At 41.4% G+C, this 22,304-nt stretch overlaps 1 protein-coding gene across 1 annotated transcript in view; it reads left to right on the top strand.

Annotated features, from left to right (window-relative positions):
• The first annotated feature begins 2,656 nt into the window (after nucleotides 1-2,656).
• The window catches only part of GPR107 (G protein-coupled receptor 107), a 39,220-nt gene continuing 19,572 nt past the window's right edge, over nucleotides 2,657-22,304 (top strand). Inside the window, exons 1-14 of the mRNA XM_030507091.1 lie at nucleotides 2,657-2,774; nucleotides 7,728-7,853; nucleotides 8,446-8,496; nucleotides 8,742-8,830; nucleotides 9,541-9,707; nucleotides 10,682-10,716; nucleotides 10,915-10,971; nucleotides 11,803-11,913; nucleotides 13,420-13,553; nucleotides 14,521-14,596; nucleotides 15,567-15,640; nucleotides 16,197-16,314; nucleotides 17,304-17,434; nucleotides 19,351-19,394. Of these exons, the coding sequence (XP_030362951.1) occupies nucleotides 2,679-2,774; nucleotides 7,728-7,853; nucleotides 8,446-8,496; nucleotides 8,742-8,830; nucleotides 9,541-9,707; nucleotides 10,682-10,716; nucleotides 10,915-10,971; nucleotides 11,803-11,913; nucleotides 13,420-13,553; nucleotides 14,521-14,596; nucleotides 15,567-15,640; nucleotides 16,197-16,314; nucleotides 17,304-17,434; nucleotides 19,351-19,394 (1,309 nt within the window). The 5' untranslated portion in view covers nucleotides 2,657-2,678. The remainder of the gene's footprint in view (nucleotides 2,775-7,727; nucleotides 7,854-8,445; nucleotides 8,497-8,741; nucleotides 8,831-9,540; nucleotides 9,708-10,681; nucleotides 10,717-10,914; nucleotides 10,972-11,802; nucleotides 11,914-13,419; nucleotides 13,554-14,520; nucleotides 14,597-15,566; nucleotides 15,641-16,196; nucleotides 16,315-17,303; nucleotides 17,435-19,350; nucleotides 19,395-22,304) is intronic.

The following is a 22,304-nucleotide window of genomic DNA, read 5'->3' as shown; positions in this document are numbered from 1 at the left end:
TCAGGGCCCAGAGGGGCCTAATTAAGGCCTGATTAAGACCTGCTAATGGCCCTAGCCAGCCTCACCTGTGGCCTCCATCTACACCCATGGACCCAGGAACCCATTTAAGCTTTGGCCTGATGGCTCAGTCTCTGTTTCAGTGATGTTGTGGGTGCGCTGGTCTCCAGATCACCCCCAGCTAGGTTGTTGCCTTAGTTATAGGTTCTCTTGATATAGAGCCTAGCTCATATTTGGTCTTATTTCAGCTCTATAGACCTGGCCAACCATGGCTACCCTATGTCATATGTTGGTTGCCATCACCTGAACTGCAGATTGACTTTTTAGCTCAGCCTTGCTTCTGTCTTGTTCCTCCAAGTTGGCCTGATGACCTGGACTCTTGGCTGTTCCCAGCTACCATTCCTGAGCCTGCTTCCCTTGCCTTTCTCAGTGGGACTGGACTCTCAACGGTGAGACTCCTACCCTGTTGCCTATGTTACTGTGCTCATCTCCCAACTCTGTGTCCCTCAGGGAATATCCTGCCCTTGCTACTCCATGATATACCTCAGTTTGTGGAGTAACAAACTGATGCTTAATCTGCTTTACTCTGTACTGAAGTATACCTGTAGACTATCCCTATGCCAGAATTTTTCTGACACTGCCAATGTTTTCCCTCTAATCTCAATAGTTGCCTACGATACACTTAGAAAAAATAAATCTGTGAAGGGTTCTAATTAGATGTTTGGGTAAAACAAAGGAGTAAATAGAAAAAATGTTTAACCACAGCTGAGAATAACTGTATGTGCTAGGAACGGCACATGTAGAGCAAGGCAAATCTTGTCTGGAAGCTACGCTGAAATGTATCAATGTAATGATGAGTGTTGGTGTTATGGCATATTCATTACAGACAGCAGCCAGTTTGCATATTGATAGAGATGTAAATTCAAGTACAGAACATCTTCTAACATACAAATTCTTAGAAAAATGCATAGCCAAAGTAAGCATGTTATAAATTCTATTTTTGAGATCAGTTAGTCTAGGTAGGTGGGGAACTTACTATGATATCTTAATAGTTGGTGGAGTTACATGAAAAAAAAAGAAATTTTCAGACTTTGTGGCATAAAAATCCTTGATTCCTCTTAGGAAGCATCTTCAGACTGCTGGAGGCCTTTCAGCTGAACCAGTCCGCATAGTTACAGGGGAAAGCCTCATGCTGTTTCACTGCTGAAGAAATAAAAGTGTGATACTTAGTGGAGCAAGGTGTGAAAGCCTGTGCTGCAGCTGAGGTTGTAAACAGCTGTTCCTTGGGAGCCAAAAGTCTCCAGATTTCCCAGGTGGTCCGTGCACAGCAATTATAATAATTACAACATAAATATTAATGTCAAGAAAATACCTGGATTAGAATCATCTTTTCAGAATAAATGATCTGATATTTAGTTACGTAGGCTTCTTACTATCTGGTGTAGCTACGAGCACCACAAGGCTTGATGCTGACAGGACATCTAGCGGCGTGCACAAGTTACTGCCCAGAGTCCTACTAGAAAAGAGATTGATTTTATTGTTTTCATGTTTCCAGATATTTTCTGGTACCAGTTCAGGTTTCTTTGGCTGATGGTCAGATTTCTGTGCTTATTATTACTTAAGAGTATAAAAAGGGGAAAAAGACGGGACATTCTACATAATCTTGCTAATTAGTCAAGACTACTGATTTTAATCTGCTTTTTCACCCTCACTTGCACCTTACTTGCCTGGTCCAATCCAGTTGTTTATCTGGCTCTAAGTGAAGAAACTTGCACAGCTGTCCCTCCATACACTGAAAGGGAAAATCAGAATGTTTGAGTTCCAAGAGCTGACAGCACAGAACTCCCCAGTGTAGAATTATATTGATTGTATTGACAGTTTCCCATTGCATAGTCTGACAGGGGTTTTTTTAGCAATCTGTTAGCCTAAAAAACTGTTTTAAATTGCTGCTATTCATGTTTACTTTGCTTCTTGTGTTACTCTGAACAAGTCACAGAAGACAGGCCCAATCTGCTTGTCTTTTCATTTTTAAGCGGGACTAGAGCTATCAGTTCCAAGTAGTTAAATAGCTGCAAAGCTACTTCTGCAAGGAAGCAGAAATCCCTTTGTTTTCTTATGTATTTTTTGGTGATGTTTACAATTAACATTTGGAACCCAGCTTTAAACAGAAAGATTTTGAGTTGTTTGGACTACCGAATAATTGGGATATCTGCCCTCACCACAGCTCCCAGCAAGCAGCTGAAACCTCCTGGGTGATGCTGGAATCAACAACTCCAACCCCTCCATGAGCTGCACGGCTGAGGGGGGAAGAAGTCCAGCCTTTGCCTAAGGATAGCCCAGCTCTGTCTCCTCACCCTAAGCCTCTCTAAGCACCGCCACAACGGCTGCTCGGGAGGGTGGAAGCAGCGAGAAAGGAGCCCACCACAGGCCTCCAGCCGCGGCCCTCACTGTGAGGCCGGGCACCCTGGGAGGCGGTCTCCGGGCGGGGAACATGCGGCAGAGCCTAGCCGGGCCCTAGAAGGAGAGGAAAGGGCTGCGGAGCCTCGGAACGCCCATGGCGGGACGCGAACCCCGGTACGAGGAGACGAGCGTCCGGTACCGGCGGTGCCCGCCGTGAGGGGCGGTCCCGCCCCGTAACCCCGGAAGTGTCGCTGGAAGAGGATGCTGATGCTGGACTGAACATGGCGGCCCGCGGCGCTGGGGCCGCGCTGGGGATGCTGGTGCTGCTGCTCTGGGCAGGCCCGGCCGGTGCCCGCGTCCATCATCTCACCCTCAAAGTAAGGTCTGCGCCGCACCCGTCCCTGCTGGCTCGGCCCCCGGCTGCGCTGCGCTTCCCGCGGGGGCGCCTGAGGGCAGCGGTGGGGCCTGGCTCTGGCTGCCTCCCGCGGGCCGGGGCTCTCCGTCACCCGCTTCCAGCTTCGTCCCGCTGCCTGCCCCTTCTCCCTCTTCGCTGCTGTCTGGGCTCCCCCCCTGCGCCTCAGCCTGCTGGGCCCCTCTGTGTTCTGCTTTCCCTGTTATTCTTCCTTCTCCCCGCATTCCCTTACCCCCCATCCCTGCTTTTGTGGGTTTCTATTTCTTAGTCATACGAAAACGTGTGAAGGAGCATCAGAATTGTAGCATGTTGAAGGTGGAAATGCTTCACATGCTGTTGGAAGGGAGGCAGAAAGCTGTGTGTGATAAGAGAGGGCTGAACATGAGCTGGGGGGAGGTCTTTGAAGGGTATCTGGGGTTGCTTTTGCTTTTGATCTGTGCCGGGCAGTAGTCTTCCTGCCTTCGTCACTGGTGTCTTAACTCTAAAAGGCTGTGTGGATATCTTCTTGTCCTTCCAGATGTAACATCTTTGCACTAATCAAACAATCAGTAGAGGCGGAAGCAGATACTGATGCTGACAACTCTCTTTTGGTCTCATAGACTTATGGTTGTGCTTTGAAAGAGTGTTGTGTCATTCTGTGATTGTACCGGAGAAAAACTACTTATTCAGGGTTGTGATGGGAAGTGGTGCAGGTTGTGGTGAAGATCTGCAGCTTGAGTGCTGCTGTCTGTTGTGCCTTCAATGGAAAGCTGTGCAGTTGGGATGTGACAGAGGATCTGTGCTTTTGGGGTGGTGCTTTTGTACAGCTCGTGAAGTCTTTGTAGATCTTCAGAATGAGATGGTTAATTTTGTTCTTGTTGTCAATGATACACAATATTTTGCTAATGAAAATCTTGGAAGAAGTTAATAAAGTGTGTGTGACTAGGAGCAGCATTGCTGGGTTCTTGTAGCAGTGTAGGGAGAGTGCCAAACCCCTGCAGGAGCTCCTCTTCAGCCTTGGGATAGTGAGTGCACAGGGCATGCTCATAACATATTTATAGGGAATTTTCCAGTCTCGTAGTTGTCTAATGTGCAGCCACATGAATATTGTTGTGCTCAGAAAAAGTAAACTGTTTCCTGAAGCAATAGACTAGGAGGTTTGTGCTGGTTACATTATTGGTTTTAAGGATTTTGTGACCAGCTGTTGATTACTGGAAGAATTTCTCCTGGGGTGATACTTTTCCTTTACATAAAAAACTCTCAAACTGGCCTCAAGCAAATGTTCTCAGTCCTGATTAGGGTGTCTCTTAATTGCCTGTATTAATTACTAAGCTGTGTTTGCTGATTTTTATGATCAAAATGGGGTATGGTTTTAGTTTTTATGGGTGTTTTGTGTGAGTTGCATCACCGACCTACAGAGCACTGCGTAAAGCAGAAGTGTAAATGTGAGCTCTGTTGTTAGAGCACAGTCTCTCCCTTTCTACTCCATCCAGTGCTTTATGGCATTTCTGTAAACATCAGGCTCCAACAACTGCACCCTTTCACAATGAAATCTCCCTTCCAGTGTTCTTGCCATTGGCTCCTTGCTTGTAAATGTGCTTTGACACTGTGCCAAGCCAAAGGCCACAGCTTTGTGCAAGCGTTTGATATTAGGTTTCCTCAAACAAGCTGTTATTGCTTAAGTTAGAATAGCCTTATTCTTTTATCTTTGTAATTAGTGTAATTTGTAAGGTGAAGCTTTTTTTGTCGTCAGAAAAGCAAGCTGCAGTCTGAGCAGTTTCCTGTTCTGAAAATACCTTTTCATCTTTATAAAAGCATCCAAAAGGATTTATATCTCCTGAGTTATAAAAACTGTTTGAATCTTGCTGTTAGACTAACCTTGTCAAAGGAGACTTTCTTCCTTAGTAGCAGTTGTTATCAGCTTCGTTAGTTTAATATGTTTAAAAACCAAACACTATGAAAATTGAAGTTACAGAAGACTGATGGAAACAATTTTCAGGGGATTTCAGGGGTAGCTGGTAGTTGGAACATTTCTCTTCACCAAAAATAGATCTTTGTTGTCTTAACAGTTGAATGCCTTAACATTGAAGCCTTATGTTTTGTGTAATGCAATGGCAAACTGCCTTGGAGAATGAGGAAGTTGGTCTAAATGAGTTCTTTGTCAGGAATGAAGTTAAACTTAACTTGGGAATAGCCCAACATAGAGTTTCAAGAGAAATCATCCAACTGACACTGCTGTGTGGCGGCTGTGCTGTTAGTCTGATAAGTGAGTTATCTTGCCAAATAACTGGCTTCCAAAGGGAAGTGAGACCTCTCCTGTTCTATGATACTGTCAAGATTGCAGTTTCATTTTATTATTTGGAAGATGATATTTTTCAGCAGTCATTTGTAAATACTTGTGGCCTTTTAATGTAGGTAGGTCTCAGGCTTCAAATGCTTAAGTTTAAAAATATCTTTCAAAATAATTCATTTAGTCTTACACAGATATGAGTCTTGCTGTTAGTCTCACACAAATAATCCAGTTCCTTCCATGTAAGGGTAAGCGCTCTCTGATGAAACTTTTGCTGTACTGAGATCCCAATTAGATTTTGGATAAAATGTTAAAGAACATTTTTCTGCTCATTCTGAGCTACAGGATCTTGGGTACCACTTTGCTGTCATCCCAATCAAATGTAGGATCAATATTTATCCTAAAGGAGTGGAAGAAGTGGAGAAAGTTTTTATGGAACTAAGCTGAGAACGTACTTTATTGGTTTGACTGTAACCTGTTAGTGATGAGTCCCTGCTCATCCCTTCTTAAAGGGGCAGGCTTAACCCTTAAAAACATCCTACATAAATTAATATAACATGTATGCTAACAGCTCAGGTGCTTAAGTGTTCACAGCTTTGTTGTAAACTTAAAACTGAATGTTCTGAAGTCAGCAGTTGAGTGATCATAAATAAAAGCTGGATTCTTCCAACCCATTAAACCTCCTGTAAGAGCCGAGACAACTATTAGTAAGCCAGTATCTTTAGGCTGTTGATATATGGAGCAGTATGTGCTCTTGGAGAGCATGATATTGCTTGGTTGCGACTGGTGTCTGTGTGTGTGGGATCATGTAAAGCTCAAGGATTTGTGAACTAAATCTGTAAACTAAGCACTCAAAGCTGAGCTAAAACCAGGGAGGAAAGTGTGTGTGCTGCATATTAATTATATTTTGTTGGTTGGAGAATATTAGTAAACTGGCAGAATAAATACACTGAAATTGAGCTGAGCAGCTTTTGCAAGTGCTCTGAGTGAAGCAGCTCTGGTTGTGTTTGTGAGGTGCAAAACACCTCATGGGTGGATGACACTGTATCCCCTGCTCTTATTTCCCTCTAATCACCCAGATAAATGCTTCTCTGTCCAGATGTGTTTAAATACACATGATGTGCTATGCGAAGAGCTGTATTAATCCTCTATTCAGACTGAGAAATTATATTGAAAGCGGTGTTAAGGAACCAGATGGGCTCTTGTTTCTAGCACATTAAGTGACCTAGAACCTGAAGACAGCACAGCTATAATACTCTATAATACTCTATTAAATGAAGCATCTGCTGTGAGCCATGTGTCACTAACTTTTTTTTTCCCTCTTCTGAGCATTAAGGGAACCATCTGGTTATTTGCCAGGTTAACTTGATTCTATTAGGGCGATATTATTGCAGCTGGCTTACAGGTTAACTGTGGCAGGATTAGCGCACTGCTGTTACACTGAGTGATATTTACGTGTCAGGAGTGTTTTAAGCAGAGATGTCAGAATAAATACTGAGGTAAAGGAGAAGAGAGAACTTACTGTACTTCTGCAGCTCTTAGTTCAGTCTTACAGTACCTTGTCCAGAACATTTGTTTGCCTTTAGCAGCTGACTTCTCTCCTTAGAGCGTTCTGCAATCTGATTATGTTTTTCTAGAAGCAACAATTTTCTTATTGTTAGTGACAGTCTGGAAAAGAGTTTTAAATCACATTTTAAACTTTTTAATACTTTTGGTTCTATTTCTGCTTTTCTTCCAGTTACTGATCCAGTAGGTTTGAGGACCAACTGCATAACTATTTATTGATTTATGAATGCAAAGTCATAGGCGTATGACCTTTCCTCATCTGATGTGGCAACTGTGTGTAATGTTTACTACTTCTTATGTGAGGTCCTTCATGACCTCTTTCTTTGAAAAAGAGCTCCTTGGACTTGAACCTTCATCAGCTGAGCAAGACATGGAAAGGGATCAATTCCTACATTTTCCTTGCCAGACTGAGAGGAAGTAAACATGTGTTTAGTTTTCAGTATTTGTCCTACTTATAAGATGCAAGACCTTGCTAAAAATCATTTAGAGGAATGGGGCTACATTAGAAACTTTCTAATCTACACTATACACAGTTTTCCAGTGTGTTAAGTGTTTGTCCAAAGGCTGACCCTGCCTAACGTAGAAGATCTTGTGGGATAACAATACACTGTGATACTTGTTTAACACATGAGCAAAACCCAGCTCTCAGTTGGGTAAGATTACTATAATCACTAATTCCTGTGCGGTCTGTTGTGATGGCAGTAGTTAGTGTTCAAACAGTAGTTGTTAGTTGTCTTGATTTGCCTATAGTCTGTCTTTTTCCTAGCAATATTTTGTTTAATGAGTGATGCCAGATATTTAATCTCTTCCAGACTTTTTTTCTTGTATATTTCTCAGCAGTGTAGCCAGGTAATTAGCAAATGTATGTTTGAAGTTCTTGCTGTCTAGATTGTTGAAAGAGTAGGTTGACTCCAGTGAAATAATCAGTTATAGCTGAAGGTATCCTAGGGAAATTTGCTCTTGGTGTGATCGGATAGATGTTTTGCACTTAAGTAAGTATCAATCTCTGTTGCCCTGCTTTCTCTTTGGCTGCTGCTGCAGTTGACTGTATGTGAATTGTAAACTTACTTTCCTTTCTTACAGGATGATGTGAGGCAGAAAGTGCACCTGAATACCTTTGGTTTCTTCAAGAATGGTTTCATGAAAGTCAATGTCAGTAACCTCTCACTGAAGCCACCTGTGAGCTCTGATGATAAGGACAGCTTATCAGTAAGTTACTTTGAGTCCAATGACTATATTAAGCTTCCTGTGAAATTGCCCTTGCACTGGATGCCTTGTTTGAGGTGTCAGATCCTAACTGATGACAGTAGGATCAGTGTTACTGCTGACAGTAACTGTCTCATTTTTAGAAGACTCTAGCATTATATGTTATATAGCACATTATATTGTAATAGAGACACCGAAATGCTAGGGTAGAAGACAGACCTGTGTTCTTGCTCTTTGGCACAGTTCAACCTCTTCACTGAAAGCAATAAATGTTTTCTTCAAGCAAAAACATCTGGAAAAACACTGAAATAAGTTAAAAGGGTCAGGGGCAGAAGGTACTTTAGGTGAGTTCAGGGTATTAGTTATCCACTCATTTTATTCTTAGTGGATATGGGTAAAGCAGCAAGTTTATTATAGTTGAATATTTTCTCTATCTTAATTAGATAATGAGAAAAATACCTGGATTCTGCCTTAAATGTAGGTTAATTTATTTAGAGAGCAGTATCTTTGACTCTTTCTGTGGTGGTTTGGCTTCTCATACTAGAGGAACGTGAGCTGGTTTTAATTTGACAGATTCTTCTCAATTGTCTCATAGGTGGGGTTCAGTTTGGATCGAACCAGGAATGATGGGTTCTCCACTTATCTGGTAAGAGATGTGAATTTGCTTTTCTAAGCTGGGGACATCTCATAACTAACCTTACTCCAGGAACGACTGGAAGAAATAAAAGAGAGGGGAGTGAGGGGGCTTTGGACATGGGCAGGTGGTTAAAGATAATTCAGTTTTACAACTTGCTGGACTAATAGTAGTTATCTCTACCTGGAGGGGAGGGAAACATGTCCCATTTCTTATAAACAGGGGGTACTTCAAAGGTGTTTTGCTTCTATTACCAGGATGAAGAAGTGGATTACTGTATCTTGAAAAAGAAACCAGATCAAGACGTCTCTGTTGTACTCTTACTTCTGGACTTCAAAACTGAAGTGTGAGTAAACAGTGTACTCTACCTTTAAAGTTATTTATTTAGTTCAAGCTACTCCAACATTTGTGAAATTTCCTTGAAGGCTTGGAAAGCTGCTGTGCATGTAGTTTATTTTTTAATGGGTTACATGAGAGAGAAGTGGAGGTGAGAGTGAAAGAAAAAATCTGCAGTATTAAATGGTCCAAGAACTCTTGCTGTGTGTTGGAGGATAAGGGGACATAGGGCAAAAGGATCATACTTTAATTGTGCTGAATTTATGCCTTATGTGCTGAAGGCATAAACTTGAAGTCTTGGGTCACTTTTGCAGCTCTTGCACTGGATATACCATTTTATTGTTTGTCTTGAATTAGCTTGAATTTCATGGAAGTACCTTTGAGACTGCATTGCTTTCTTTTGCAAGAACAACTGTAACTGTTTGTGTGGAAACATAATGTCTAATGAGACTCTGGTTACAAAACCAAAAAAGCTTATATTTCTTCAGCTGCTCTTGTATTTGATGTAAAGGTATAATGTGACTTTTCCCACAGTGATCAGTTCAATGCCAGGCTGCTGTAAGTCATGATCTGGTGCTTTTCTGTTCTCTGTGGTAAAAAAACCCAAACAAGTTGTTTTTCCTTTATTTGGTATATGTAGGCTATGACAGATAGTTTCTTTATGAACATTGATTTACTTTCATTTTGAATAAAACCTCATTGTTTTATTTATTTATTTAGTGTGAAAGTACAGTTCTCTGCAGAAGCTGCTTCTTTGTTACCTAAAATTTCATTCATGTCTGAGGAAAATGCTACTGCATTAAGTACCAAGCTGCTAAAAGCTTCTGAACAGAGCAGTGATTCTGGTAAAAATCCTGCAAAGACCAACCCAAATACAGACAGCAAAGGTAAGCCTGCTAAACCTGACCCATATGTGCTCTCACTAAGAGTTGCTTGTTGATGTGGATCCAGCAGTGTCTCATGATCACATTTTGGGGTCTGGACTGCTGAGCAGCCTGATCTGAAGTAGCCTGAGTCTGTCTTGGCCCAATCATGTTCACAAGCTTTAATATTGTTGAAAAATTTGTGCAGTTGTTCTAACAAGTCAAGAACTGAAGCTTGATGGCACCAAAGATTGATCTGATGGCTCTAGTTTTGCTTTCTCCTGTGTTAAAGAGCATACCGTGCATGTTGACAGCGCACTGAGGTGCGGGAGCCAAAAGCAAAGCTGAAGACTTGAACTTTTGCTTCCTGGTAGAATGGGGTGACCTTATGTTTGAAAAGCTTCTTACAGGAGTGGAGGGAAACTGAACTTGACATGCTGCTCTGTTGAAGCCTCCTGTCAATATAAGTTTCTCAAGTTCAGAACAGATATTGACTTGGCAAAGGTCACCGATGCTTTTGGGTTTTCTTTGGTTGTTTTTTTTAGTGGGGCTTTACTTAGTAGAGAGCTGAGAACTTTTTCCTTCTCCAGGGCTAATTGGAATTTCAGTGTGTTTGTCAGGCCATGTATTAATGTCCAAATTAAGATTAGTCAGTGAGGTTGATAGTACTCAGTCATAACATTAAAAGTCATAGCTCTAGCCTGCATCTGGTATAGGTCATCTGCCTCCTGGATCACTAATTGGATGGGTTGGAAATATTTCTTTGGTATGCTTTTGTAGAAGGTTTAGTAATAAAGAAGCTTATTCTAGCATTTGAGGTTGCATTCAGAATGAATGCTTGTTGTGGGAAGTCCTGGGAGAGTTTAAGGGGAGACTGGGAAAGAATCTCTGTTAATAATTACTTAGGAAACTGCCACACAGACAAAGGTATTTGCAATGTGTAAAAGGATGTCTAAATGCAAACCCTCTAAATGTACCATTAATACTTTTATCTCTAGATAACAAGTCCAAACGAAGTACATCATCCTCCCAGGTAAGAAACTATCTGCTGTTCTCTTTCAGAAAGAACCTTGGGGATTATTCCAGTGTAAGCACAGCCCGAAAGTGGAGAGTATTTTTTCCTTAGCCTTCCCCTGCTGTAAATACACAGAATGCAGTTTTGATTGTCTGGATGATATAGCCAAATGTGGTAGGCTTAAAAGAGTCTAAAAGTCTTTTCTTCTTTTCCCAGAGCATAATAGAACAAGAACATCCTGTTCACAATGACAGAGGAACTTTTTCATTTCAGGTAGGGTGTCTGTCAGTGTCTGGTCTTAATGTGTGCAGACAGTTTGTTCACTGTATTACTGTGTGGAAAGTAGAAGCCTGTCAGAGATGCCTCTGATAGCTCAGTAAGTTTTTCAGTGGATGCTTGTTAAAAACAAATGATGGAAATCTCTTTCTTCATAAGGTGTGGAAGCTGTTTTGAACTGCCTTTGGTATGGTGTAGTTCTGAATGTCTCAATCTGTGAGCCTCAGCGTGTTGAAGTTTACTGTGATACAACTAGTGCATACAGATTGCTAACAATAAGTAGCTGTGACCTGACTGATGACTCACTTCAGGGGAAGATATTCTGTGAAACCAGATTAACACTTTGTTTCAGCACACTGGTTCACTGATGATGGTTACTATAAAACAAACTCATTTTAAATTCTCTAATGTGACACAAATCTCATTTCCATAGCTATCACAATTTGTATAGTTGAGGGAGGAACAGAATAGCTGCTTATGCTTCAGGGCAGATATGATCAAAACTTTGTGCTTCATCATATGATATATGATTCAATATATGATACTTCTTGATATCTTTTCTCTGCAGTGAACTAAGTTAAATAGTGATACCTAAAGGTCTTCAATAAAGATCTTGGATTACCAGAGTGTATAATCATAGATAGGTGCAATGATTTTGCATCTGGAATTCTGTTGGTATGCTGGTATCCTCAGACCAGTACACTTGCTGAAAGGAACAAATGACCCTCAGTGACAGACTTTCTTCATGCTTCAGTAGAGATGGTTTCTTACCAGGGCAACCCTGTTGTGAATGAAAAGAATGCTAACTTTCCTTTTCCTCATTTCCAGTTCTTTTTTAACATCAGCTCTGATAACCAAGAAGGTCTCTACAGCCTGTATTTCCATAAGTGTGTTGGCAAGGATGGGCCAGCAAATGATCAGCAGCTATTTAGCCTTGATGTGAGTATAGCTTCTAAAGGATAATTAACTCATTCGCTTAGACTGAAACATACAGCTTTCAATTCTGGCTTGTATACCCACGAGTATACAACACATGAGTGCATATGTGGGGTGGGGAGTGATTCAGAGTTGTGCATTTAATCTGTGTAGTGGCATTTCTGAAGGAAGCAACTACAGTAAGAAGCATTGAAGTAATGGTTTAGCAGAAATGTCTGGAAATCTGAAGACTATATGTGGGCTGGGTTCAGTCTACACAGTTGTGACTAGATGCTGTAATGAGATGGGAGCTAAAACAGCTGTTTGTGTTTTGCTATGCTCAAAAGTCACTTTTTTCTTGACACAATTGGAGATGTTAGGGGTGTTGCTGCAATCTTAATTGTTGGTATTTGTGAATTCATTGTTTCTGATTTTTCTGGCCTAATTAAAGATGTGTTTTGCAGTGTTAGAAGCAAATCCTAAAGACAGCATGGTATAACAAATGTCTTGGCCCTTTTAACATCCAAGGGTTTGGTTCTGTGTTCTTTTGAACCAGAGTGCATTATCCCAGCTCAGGCTTTCTTTTTTTCCTCTTTCCTGTTCTCTTGCTGGTGTGTAGTGAGCTGTTCTGTAACGAATCCTCTCATTGACCAAGGTAACTCTCAGCCAGATCAGCCCTTGAACTCCTTTTTACATGGTTGTGCTGATACTGCTGCAAGGGGAAACCAAGGGAACTTGTAGGTGCTAAAACTTAGCAGCCCTAACTTAGCTCAGACCAGACTGCATAAATCTGCTTCTGAAGTTTTGTGTTCAGAAGACCAGTTTTCTTTTAATTGCTTTTTGTTGCCTTGACCTGCTAAAGAATTGGAAAGAAAACCTGAATAACTCACCTGCTTGGTTGTATTTTGAGGTGCAGGACAGTTTCAGTACTGCAAACTAGTCTTGATGCATTATTTTAATGAAGTCCTAGCACGTATCACCAAGCTGTTTAGGGCATAAATAGGATGTTAAAGAAAGCTGCTGTTTTCTCACAGGGTAATAGGCTTGCAGCAGGGTGCTTCCTTTCTCTTGAGAGGTGAAGAAATCCACTGTAGTAAACCTAAGAGTGGAGTTTTCAGCTATGTATGACTCCACACCTAAAATCAGGACTGTGCTAAAAATCCTGCTTGTTTGTGCAAGATTTTTAGATACTGCTGCTGAGTCAAAAGATGAACAAACTCTGAAATTTGATACAGAGAACAAGTATTCTTTGGGAAAATTACTTTGCCTTTCTGAATGATGTTGTATAACTGAAGCACTGGAAGGAGCCTCTGTCCTTTGACTGCTTTTCAAGGAAATTGTGGGTGTGATTTTGCAAGATGTTTTGAGGTTCTTGAGGATGAAGGGTTGCTTTAAGAGTCTGGTAACAGTCACTGCTTCAGAAAAGCTGATTTGAAATGAGCGAATTTGATGGGTGAACTGTAATTGTGAACTCAGTGCTTTAACAAAATGCATTTTCAACTGTACATATAACACACCTTTAATCTTCAGATAGAAATTACGGAAAAGAATCCTGAAAGCTACCTCTCAGCGGGTGAGATCCCACTGCCAAAGCTTTACATTTCCATGGCTATCTTCTTTTTCCTGTCTGGGACTGTATGGATCCACATACTTCGTAAACGCAGGTAAGTGCACTGGTTCAGTGTGAGTGACATATGTATAGGCCTACCTCCTTTGGTTTGGGGGGGGGTTTGTTCCTCATATAATGCCCAATTCACAATCAGATTTCATCACTTAAAACTCCAAATCTGGCTCAATATTGTCTGCCTAACACTTACAGTTTATATCGAAAACAACTGCTTCCATCAGTATCATGGCTGCAGACCATTGTTCTGAAGTTATCAAGTAGTATGTGAAGAAATTTGTATGTTGTAGCAGCAAATAAACAGGGAACTTTGTGTAGCTGGTGACAAAAGGAGAACACTATTTGAAAATAAATAATAAGAAAAACTTGATCAAGGGTTTTTTTATATGGGGAATGGCAGCATATGGCAGTGGAGAACCATAAACATTTTGATTATAGTTGAAAGTGGTAGGAATTCCTAACTGAAAAACACCCTTCCTCACAGTTAAAGCATTGCAACAGAAGCCAGGAGCACCTATGGTTCCATTTTGGCTTTTCCTCTGACATAGTGTGAAGTTCACTTGGTGGCAGGATTACTTGGCAGTCTGGGGTTCACTTGGTGATCAGATTATTTAATAGTTTGAAGGTCAGTTGGTGATGATGGTTTGGTAGTCTGGAGTTCATTTGGTGGTGTAGTGACTTGGGGGCGGAATGATAGACATTTGAATTATGTTTATCAGATTTTTCAGACAGTTATGGTCCATATATGCAAGTTGTTCTTATGAATTGCTATTTTTAAATAACCCAAGTACTAAAAATAGAGATGCAGAACATGTAGTTGAAATGTTCAGGATGTTGCTAAAACTTGGACTGCAGCATTAAAGGGAATCCTTTTACGCTAATAGTCAGCTCAGCCTGGGAATTACTGTTTGATATTTATAGGTTTTAAAGAAATACCCTTGGGAACTGGGATTTCTACCGCTGGCTTTTAATTGATGCTCTTCCTTATTATTTTTTTTTCTCCCCAGAAATGATGTCTTTAAGATTCACTGGCTTATGGCAGCCCTCCCTTTCACAAAATCTCTGTCCTTGGTCTTCCACGCAGTACGTATAATGTCTCTGCCTTCAGTTACTCAGCAAGGAAGTAGAAACATGGAATCCAGGGCATGCTGTCAGGGAAATCTGCTTTGTGATGGGGGGAGAATGGGAGGGAGAGAAGTGTCTTTCATATTGAAGCGTTGGAACTGAACTGCAGCTGTTTGGTTGGTTCAGTTTTCATCAGCAGATTCTGACTTTAAATACAATTGAGATCGTGGCCTGAAGTGGTGGAGCAACAAGCATGCATCAGGGTTGAATGAGTTCCATGAATTCTCATGTTTTGGCTATCTGAGGCTGGCCTGAAAGCTTGAGTTGTGGTGTTGTTTCAGCTACATGGCTTGCTATAAATGTTAATAAATAGAAACCTTGATGAATGTTTGTACAATTCAGGGTCACTACTTTAGATGAAATATTTATGGTGTACTGTAACAGATATAATGCTGTAAGCTTTAAGGCTTTCAATACATAAAAGGCTCTACTGGATTGTGTTGACTTTGCCTTTCCACTGGAAAGGTCTCATAAACAAAGGTAATGGCAAGCTTTTCATCCTTCAGTGATGGTGCCAGCCATGATAACTGCTCCAAACATTTTCAGAGTCTAATGAATTGAATCTGGTTTCCCATGAAAATGAAACTAGAAAGCCTCTAGTCACCCAATGCAACTGAACTTGAACAATGAATGAACAAACAGGTTAAAAATGCAGTTGTTTAACTATAGTTAAGTGTGGGAGGTGTGTGGGAAGGATATAGATTGTATAAGATATATCCACTAATACTTAGGAAACGATCTCATCGTTGCTAAACAAAACTAGAACAAGTTGGGAGGAGCTATTCTCTAAGATGTACCAGGGCCGAGTTTGCACACACTGATTGGAAAATGAAACTCGAGGTGGCTCTCAAGCAGACCTATTTTATAGACATGGCTGGGGTACTGATGAGCAGCTGATAGAGTAACACCCTGTATTTTCTGCTTCCAGATCGACTATCACTACATTTCTTCTCAGGGATTCCCTATTGAAGGCTGGGCTGTTGTTTATTACATCACTCACCTGTAAGTATTTGAAGATTGTGGTGGATTCAAACAATGGAATTGAATTCCCTGTGGGGCTGCCCCCTCCTGAGCAAACTGGCAAATTGCTGATTCTTTGGTACTGTGGTCTGAATGACAAGACAACAATCAGCCCTGTGTGAGGGGGAAAGCTCCACTTACAAAGGGCAGCTGCAGAGAACTGGCACTTAAGTGGGTGGAGGAGTAAAAGCATAAGAAATGCTTTTCTTTGTTCATAGTAATATTCAAGTATCTAATTTGCTCTTGGTGTGAATGGTAAGAGGGTACAGCTGCAAGTGTTTTCTCTTGTTCAGGGTGGTGAATGGACAACTCCCCCTGGAAAAGATTGTGTATATTGACAGTTGTGAATGAAGCATAATACTGCTGTGATATACAGTTGTAAGCAAATACATCTGCTTCACTGTTGCCAGGATAAGCACTTGCCAAAATTATGAATAGCAAGGCATTTATTTGGGTTTGTGGCTTTACTGACTGTAGGAGAGAACCTGGGCAGAAGAAGTGCGATCAAGTCTCACTGCAGTATCTGTTTCCCTTTCAGACTGAAGGGTGCTCTTCTGTTCATCACTATTGCCCTGATTGGCACAGGCTGGGCTTTCATTAAACACATCCTGTCAGATAAAGACAAAAAAATCTTCATGATTGTCATCCCACTTCAGGTGAGGACTGAGCTGTGTCAATACTTCCTAACTTGTGGGAGAGCTGCTCCTGCAAGCTGTAGAAGGCTGTGAATCCTTTGCAAAGTACCGCATAGTTACTGCACGTATAAACCTATTGGTTACAATAAAGTTGAGCTGGAATTTCCTGGATCATAAGTTACTTCTGTAATTTTCCTCATTTTTCTCCCTACGTTGAGTATGAGATAATGGTGATCAAATAGTGTCAGCAAATGAACAACTAGCTATGAAGTAGGTTTATTTATGCTGGTGCAGAACTTGGGCTGCAGAACAGTACTAAACTACTAAGCAGGGAAAATAAATGAAAGTGGTCACTTCTGAAATGCTTGCTGAATGGGCCTAAGAAAAAAAGAAGGTGGGGGAGATACAGGGACTTGTAGGCCTGCTGGGTCTGAGAGAAACCTTCCCAGCATGTCCGAAGTGGTCAGTGCTTGTCTCCTACTCCAGGAACTGAAGTACGTAGGAGAGCAATGCTTCTATTTCTTGTTGTAGGTAGAACAGCTTTCCTGCCCTTCCAAGTGGGATCCTTTACCCAGCTGCAAAACCAGAAACAGATTTAGTGTTTGAGGCTCTTAGAGCTCAGCTATGGAGTACAAAACGTAGTCAATGACTAGTTTGAATTATTGGTTTCATTTAGTATAATGAGTTTAAACTGTTAGCTATATGTGTCCCCTGTTTCTTTGTTTTCATAGGTTTTGCTCTTTTTATCTCTGATACAGTAGATTCAGCATAGCATATAACAAAAAAGACTACTTTCTGAATGTCAGTAGAAATAAGTTCTAATCAGTTTTATTTCTATAAATCCTGTGAAGATGCTGCTGAATATGTGACTTGCTTGACATAGAGCTGCAGAAGAATTACTGAATAGGCTCTTTCTGCAACTGTGGGACAGCTTTTGCTGAATTGGCAGCCCACATCTAGTATCTCTTTGGAAAGCTGCTAAAACCATTAAACATGTTTTTGTCCTGTAGGTACTGGCCAATGTTGCATACATCATCATAGAGTCAACAGAAGAGGGGACAACTGAATATGGGCTGTGGAAAGAAATCCTTTTCCTGGTAGACTTGCTATGTTGTGGAGCCATCCTGTTTCCAGTGGTATGGTGAGTCACTGTGTGTGTTGTTTGGTTTCTAAGTCCTGATGGCTTAAGCTGTTTCAGAATTAATGGATATTGACTGCTAAGTGGAGCTAAACATACTGCCAAAGCAGAAAAAGCCAGTCCTTTGGAGTCAAGCGTTCAGTTAACTTCTTTTAAACTGTATCTGTCTTAACACTTGTTCTGGGGATGTTAAAGTGAAGATAAGGTGGGTGGCAATTTAAGCATGGCCAGCACAGTGCTTTTGGAACTTGGAGTTTTGCTGAGGTGCTGACTCTTACAATGAGAAACAAGCTTTTGCTTTACTGACTAAGGCTGGAAACTAGGCTGCTAGATTGAAAACCAGTAGTGCTGTCGAAGATCAGTGCAGAGTAACTGCATTTGAAAGCAGAGTTAGCTGCATTTTTTACTTGACTGTTTAGAAGAAGTAATCCCACAGGGAGCATCTCCCTGCCCTTCCTTCCACTCTACTTGGCAAGGAATAATGTTGGTTATATAAAACTCGACCAAAACACAGATAATTCAGATAAACACTATTGTTGCTTCTTGCCAATTAGCCAGAACATTTATCTTCTAAATTCGTTTTCGTCTTAATTGGATAAACAGCTGGATATGAAGAACCTTCTGGCTCCTTGGTTAGTAAACACATAATGCTATTTTTCTCCAGTATTTTTTCTGAGATGCAGAGTGAATATAAATGTCTATTAAACATGTCATCACTCTAAAGTGTAACTCTTGAGTGTTTGAGAACTGTTTCATAATGCATGTGTTTGTGTGTCTGTATAAAGACAAAATATGTATTGCTCAATAGGCAGGAGTAAGCTTCAGCTTGGCTTGTGAGGGTGGGTTTCAGTTGTCCTCACCCCCAATTGTCCTCTGCGTAAGGGCAAAATCCTACACAGTGTTGGCAGCCTTCTGCCAAGGCTGGAAAATGTCTTCAAAGAAATCCACACTACCCCTTATGCCTTCCCCTATTCCAGCCAAAATGCTGCAGCTCTTCTGAGGTTAAGAGCATTTGGGTATGGTGAATGAATCTGCAGGAATACTAACTTTACTTGTAGACAGACTCTGATTTCCTATGATAAAGGTGGCTTCTACAGTTGCAGCTCTTACTGCCTAATGCTAGAATTCATACATCATACCTAGTGATAGGTACAGAACTTGCTTCCCATAAAAGAACTGTATCTGAAGAACAACTGCATTTAGGTGAGCTGTCATGTAAGTGTGTACAGTGTGCAGCCACTGTTCCTGCATTGTCATGATGCCAATATAAACCGGCAGTGAAGCCCAGGACATAAAATCCTGTCCCTTTTTCATCTGGATAATGTTGCTGCAGCTGGTGGGCTGACTCATGAGCAAGGTGACTAAGGCTTGGCCCTTGAATTTACATTCCTGCAGGGTAGCTTCTGTTACATAAGTTGCCTATGTAGACATATAAGCCGTAATCAACTATCCAAATGAAAACAGCTTAAAAGAGCAGTAAGATGCCAAATGCTTGGCAGGACTCTGAGTAGTAGCTCAGCTTAATTGTACAAGTGGAAAGCATTATGTTGGAAAATGCCCTAGTTTCTCACTCTGCTCTCTCCCTCCCACAAACCTTTCTGTAGGCTGAAATAGGTTTTAGCAATCAGCTTGCTTAATCACAAGGAGGTACAGATTCCTGAACTAACTGCCTGAGCTGGGGAGATCATAGAATCTATGAATTAAGATCATCTAGTTTAAGCCCTCCTGCCATGGGCAGGGACACCTCACACTAGATGGGGATGAAATACATGCAGTGCCAATCCACAAAGCACAGCTAATTACAAGCATACCCCAGTCATAAAGAGCTAACAAGACTTCTCAGTGTTCTAGAGGGCTACAGTGAAAAGGGAGTGTAAAACTCATAGCTAATCCCTTCTCTTTCTACTTTTATTTTTCAGGTCAATAAGACATTTACAGGAGGCTTCAGCAACAGATGGAAAAGGCAAGTAATCTGTAATGTCTTTTGTGCTGCATGCCATAAGATAATGCCACAATTTCAAACACATGATTTAAAATACATAAACTAAAACTATGAATCTGCACTATGTCAGTGTCAAACTGCTGCTTTTCCTCAGTGGGGCTCATAGGAATAACTTTTGGACCGTTCTTGTGTATTGCTTTGACCATCAGAACTCGTATGTGGAAGTAATTTTCTGGTACTTGCACAGCTCTCGGTGCTCGTGCTAGACATGACATCTTGATAGATTTGTCTTTTCAGGCTTGGGTGTTCAGAAGCAGAACTAGAAATGAATTCCAGAATTGCTGACTGTTAGTCAAAATAGCCCCCCTTATTTCAGTTTCTGCAGAGGGAAACAGACCTGATTAAGGAACAAAACATAAACTGGCTTTCAGTGTAACACAGTTCTTGACTTGTCCATGTTTGTACAGCAGCTTAAAGGGCTGCTTGTGTAAAGTTGTGTTTATTGTAGCAGTGGAAGTGAGACCATGGATGGAAAGTTAACCCAAATGTGGCCTCTGTAGAGTGTGCTTTTCCTGCCTTATCTGCAGATGCCAACCATGGAGCATAGCACTGGCTTCCTTGTAATCAGGCAGCCATTTCATTACTCTTGTCTCTCCTTTCTGGAGATAGACTTCTAGGTCTGGATGCTGCTTCCAGCCATTTCCTTGGCTTCCACTGAGATACTTGTAATTCAGCACGTTGCTTCTGTGGTCTAGTGGGTGAAATATAAGGCTGGGTGCTGAATTCTGCTCTGTGCAGACCACAGATTAGGTCTTTCCTTGCTATCTGTTAAATTGAAACAATACTTCAGATGAGCCCAGCATTTTTTTGAGATTCCATGCTGTTAAAACAACCAAACAAAACCAACCACCATACACACACAAAACCCCCACCAAACCTGAAGGGGAGGGAAAAACTAATATCTAACAGAAACCAACGTAGAAGAGGTTAGTATTGATGGTGTAACGTGAGGAGTGTCGGCAGCTTTCTCATCAGTGCCTTCACATGGGTGCAGTGACATTCACCAATGACTTTGTCTTTCCTTGTCCACTGAGCATATGTTCTGGAGTGCTTATGCTCTTACTGTTAAAAGGTCTGCTTGAATTTAGACACTCCTTGAAGCAGTCTCTTCTGAACTGAGGACTTCTCATATTTAAGGCCTGGTTCTTAGCAGAAGCCACTGTCTGTGACTGTAAAGGGAGGTCAGTGTTCCTGTAACCAAGGCAGAACTGCTGGGTGGCAGGATGGGTCTGTGACTGAGCACTCAGCAGCTAGTGCTCATAACTGAGACACAAACCCTCTAGATCTGTGGGGCCTCAGGTGATCACCCTGTGCCAACCTTGCACTTGGTGGTTCTTATCACAAGATGGTGCTATGGAGTTTGCTTAACTTCAAACTATATTGACTGAAGGAGCAAAGCAAGGTGGCCAGCATCAGGGATGTTCAGCACAGACTGGACCTGTCCACTGTTCATTGTAGTGGGTGGAATCTAGATATGAGTAAAACCAAGCAGTTCTAGAGGATGCTTTGTAGTGTGTAATGGAGGTAAAAGAAAATGGAGACTTGAGAAGAACTGGTTGTGTCTTTATAGCTAGGCACAACAGCCCTTAAGGACTCTTCTTGGTCCTCTGTTTTGTGTTATTCACCACGGCTAATGGCACTTTGTGAATGTTGCTTCTGGATCACTTACTGCTGTTACAATGCTTTACCTACTGGTGTTACCATCTGTAACTTGATGTTACAGATGGTAACATCAGATCTTACAAGATCAATAACTGTCTGTTGAGAGGGACTTAGCGGCTGTGTTATGCTATACTAATCATAAAAGAATAGCTAAGGAAAAAATGTGCAGGGAAAACATTGCATAGGCTGCAGCAGATTGTTGACAGGACAGCCACACTGCTGGGACTCGCTTCTGAAATACAATGTGGTTGGAGTATTTAGAAACTGTTGATGGGAGCCCACGGGGTGCAAGTGAATGGCAACGTGATACCAGAAGCAGAATGTTATCTAACGTTGTCATGCTGCTAGTGTGCCTGTTGGAGAAAACTGAAAGTGATTTGGTTGCGTTGTAATAAGATAAAATCAGTCACGTTAGACTTATCAATGAATAGTCTTGACCAGAACCACATGCTCCTAACTCTGTAGGCTTCCTTTGGAGGCCCTTTTCTGCAGAGGTGCTGCTCTGTGTCTTAGCTTCCCATGAGAAAAACAAGACCTGAAATCTGAAATCACCAGCACTTGTGTTTTTCCACAGTTGAAGATGGTTTTTCTCCTGAAGTGGTAAAAACTACTGGGTCCTCTCACAAGGCAGTTTAACTGCTGCACTGCCTGTGCTGTGCTTAGAGCTGACAATCTTGTGCAGACAGTTATAGTTGGACTGCCTATTGCTTGCTAGGATTTATTGTCTAGTATTACCTCAAAGGCTGTTTTCCCTGTTCTCTCACACAGACTTCATTAACTTATAGGGTGTCCTGGGGAATTATATACTATAAATCCAATAGCTGTTTTTCCTGGCGCCGAGTTTTCTGGTGACCTTCTCGCTGGTGAGAAAAACCTAAGGAAAATTGGTTTTCCTTCTTTGCGTTTATTAGAGCTAACAACTCCAAGGACTTCATGGCTCAGTATCCTGGTTGTGTTTCCTGACTGTCGTGTCCTCTTCCAGCTACTTCACAACCTGTTTATTAGATAGCATTCCCTTGGGTCAAGTGCAGGCATGACTGCAGCGTGCGTGACTAGACTAGAAATGAAGCAGCAGGCTGTCGGGACTACCTGTCTTTCAATCTCACAGTTGTGCTTGCCATAGGCCTTTGTATTAGTCATGTTCAATTATTAAAAAGGCTTGTTATATGTAGCAGTGGTTTGTAGCCACTATGTAATGGCTATTTAAAC

This window comes from Strigops habroptila, chromosome 15 (assembly GCF_004027225.2).
Source record: "Strigops habroptila isolate Jane chromosome 15, bStrHab1.2.pri, whole genome shotgun sequence".
Taxonomy (NCBI): Eukaryota; Metazoa; Chordata; class Aves; order Psittaciformes; family Psittacidae; genus Strigops; species Strigops habroptila.
Note: the sequence above shows the minus strand (reverse complement) of the source record. Positions and strands in the feature narration are given on the sequence as shown.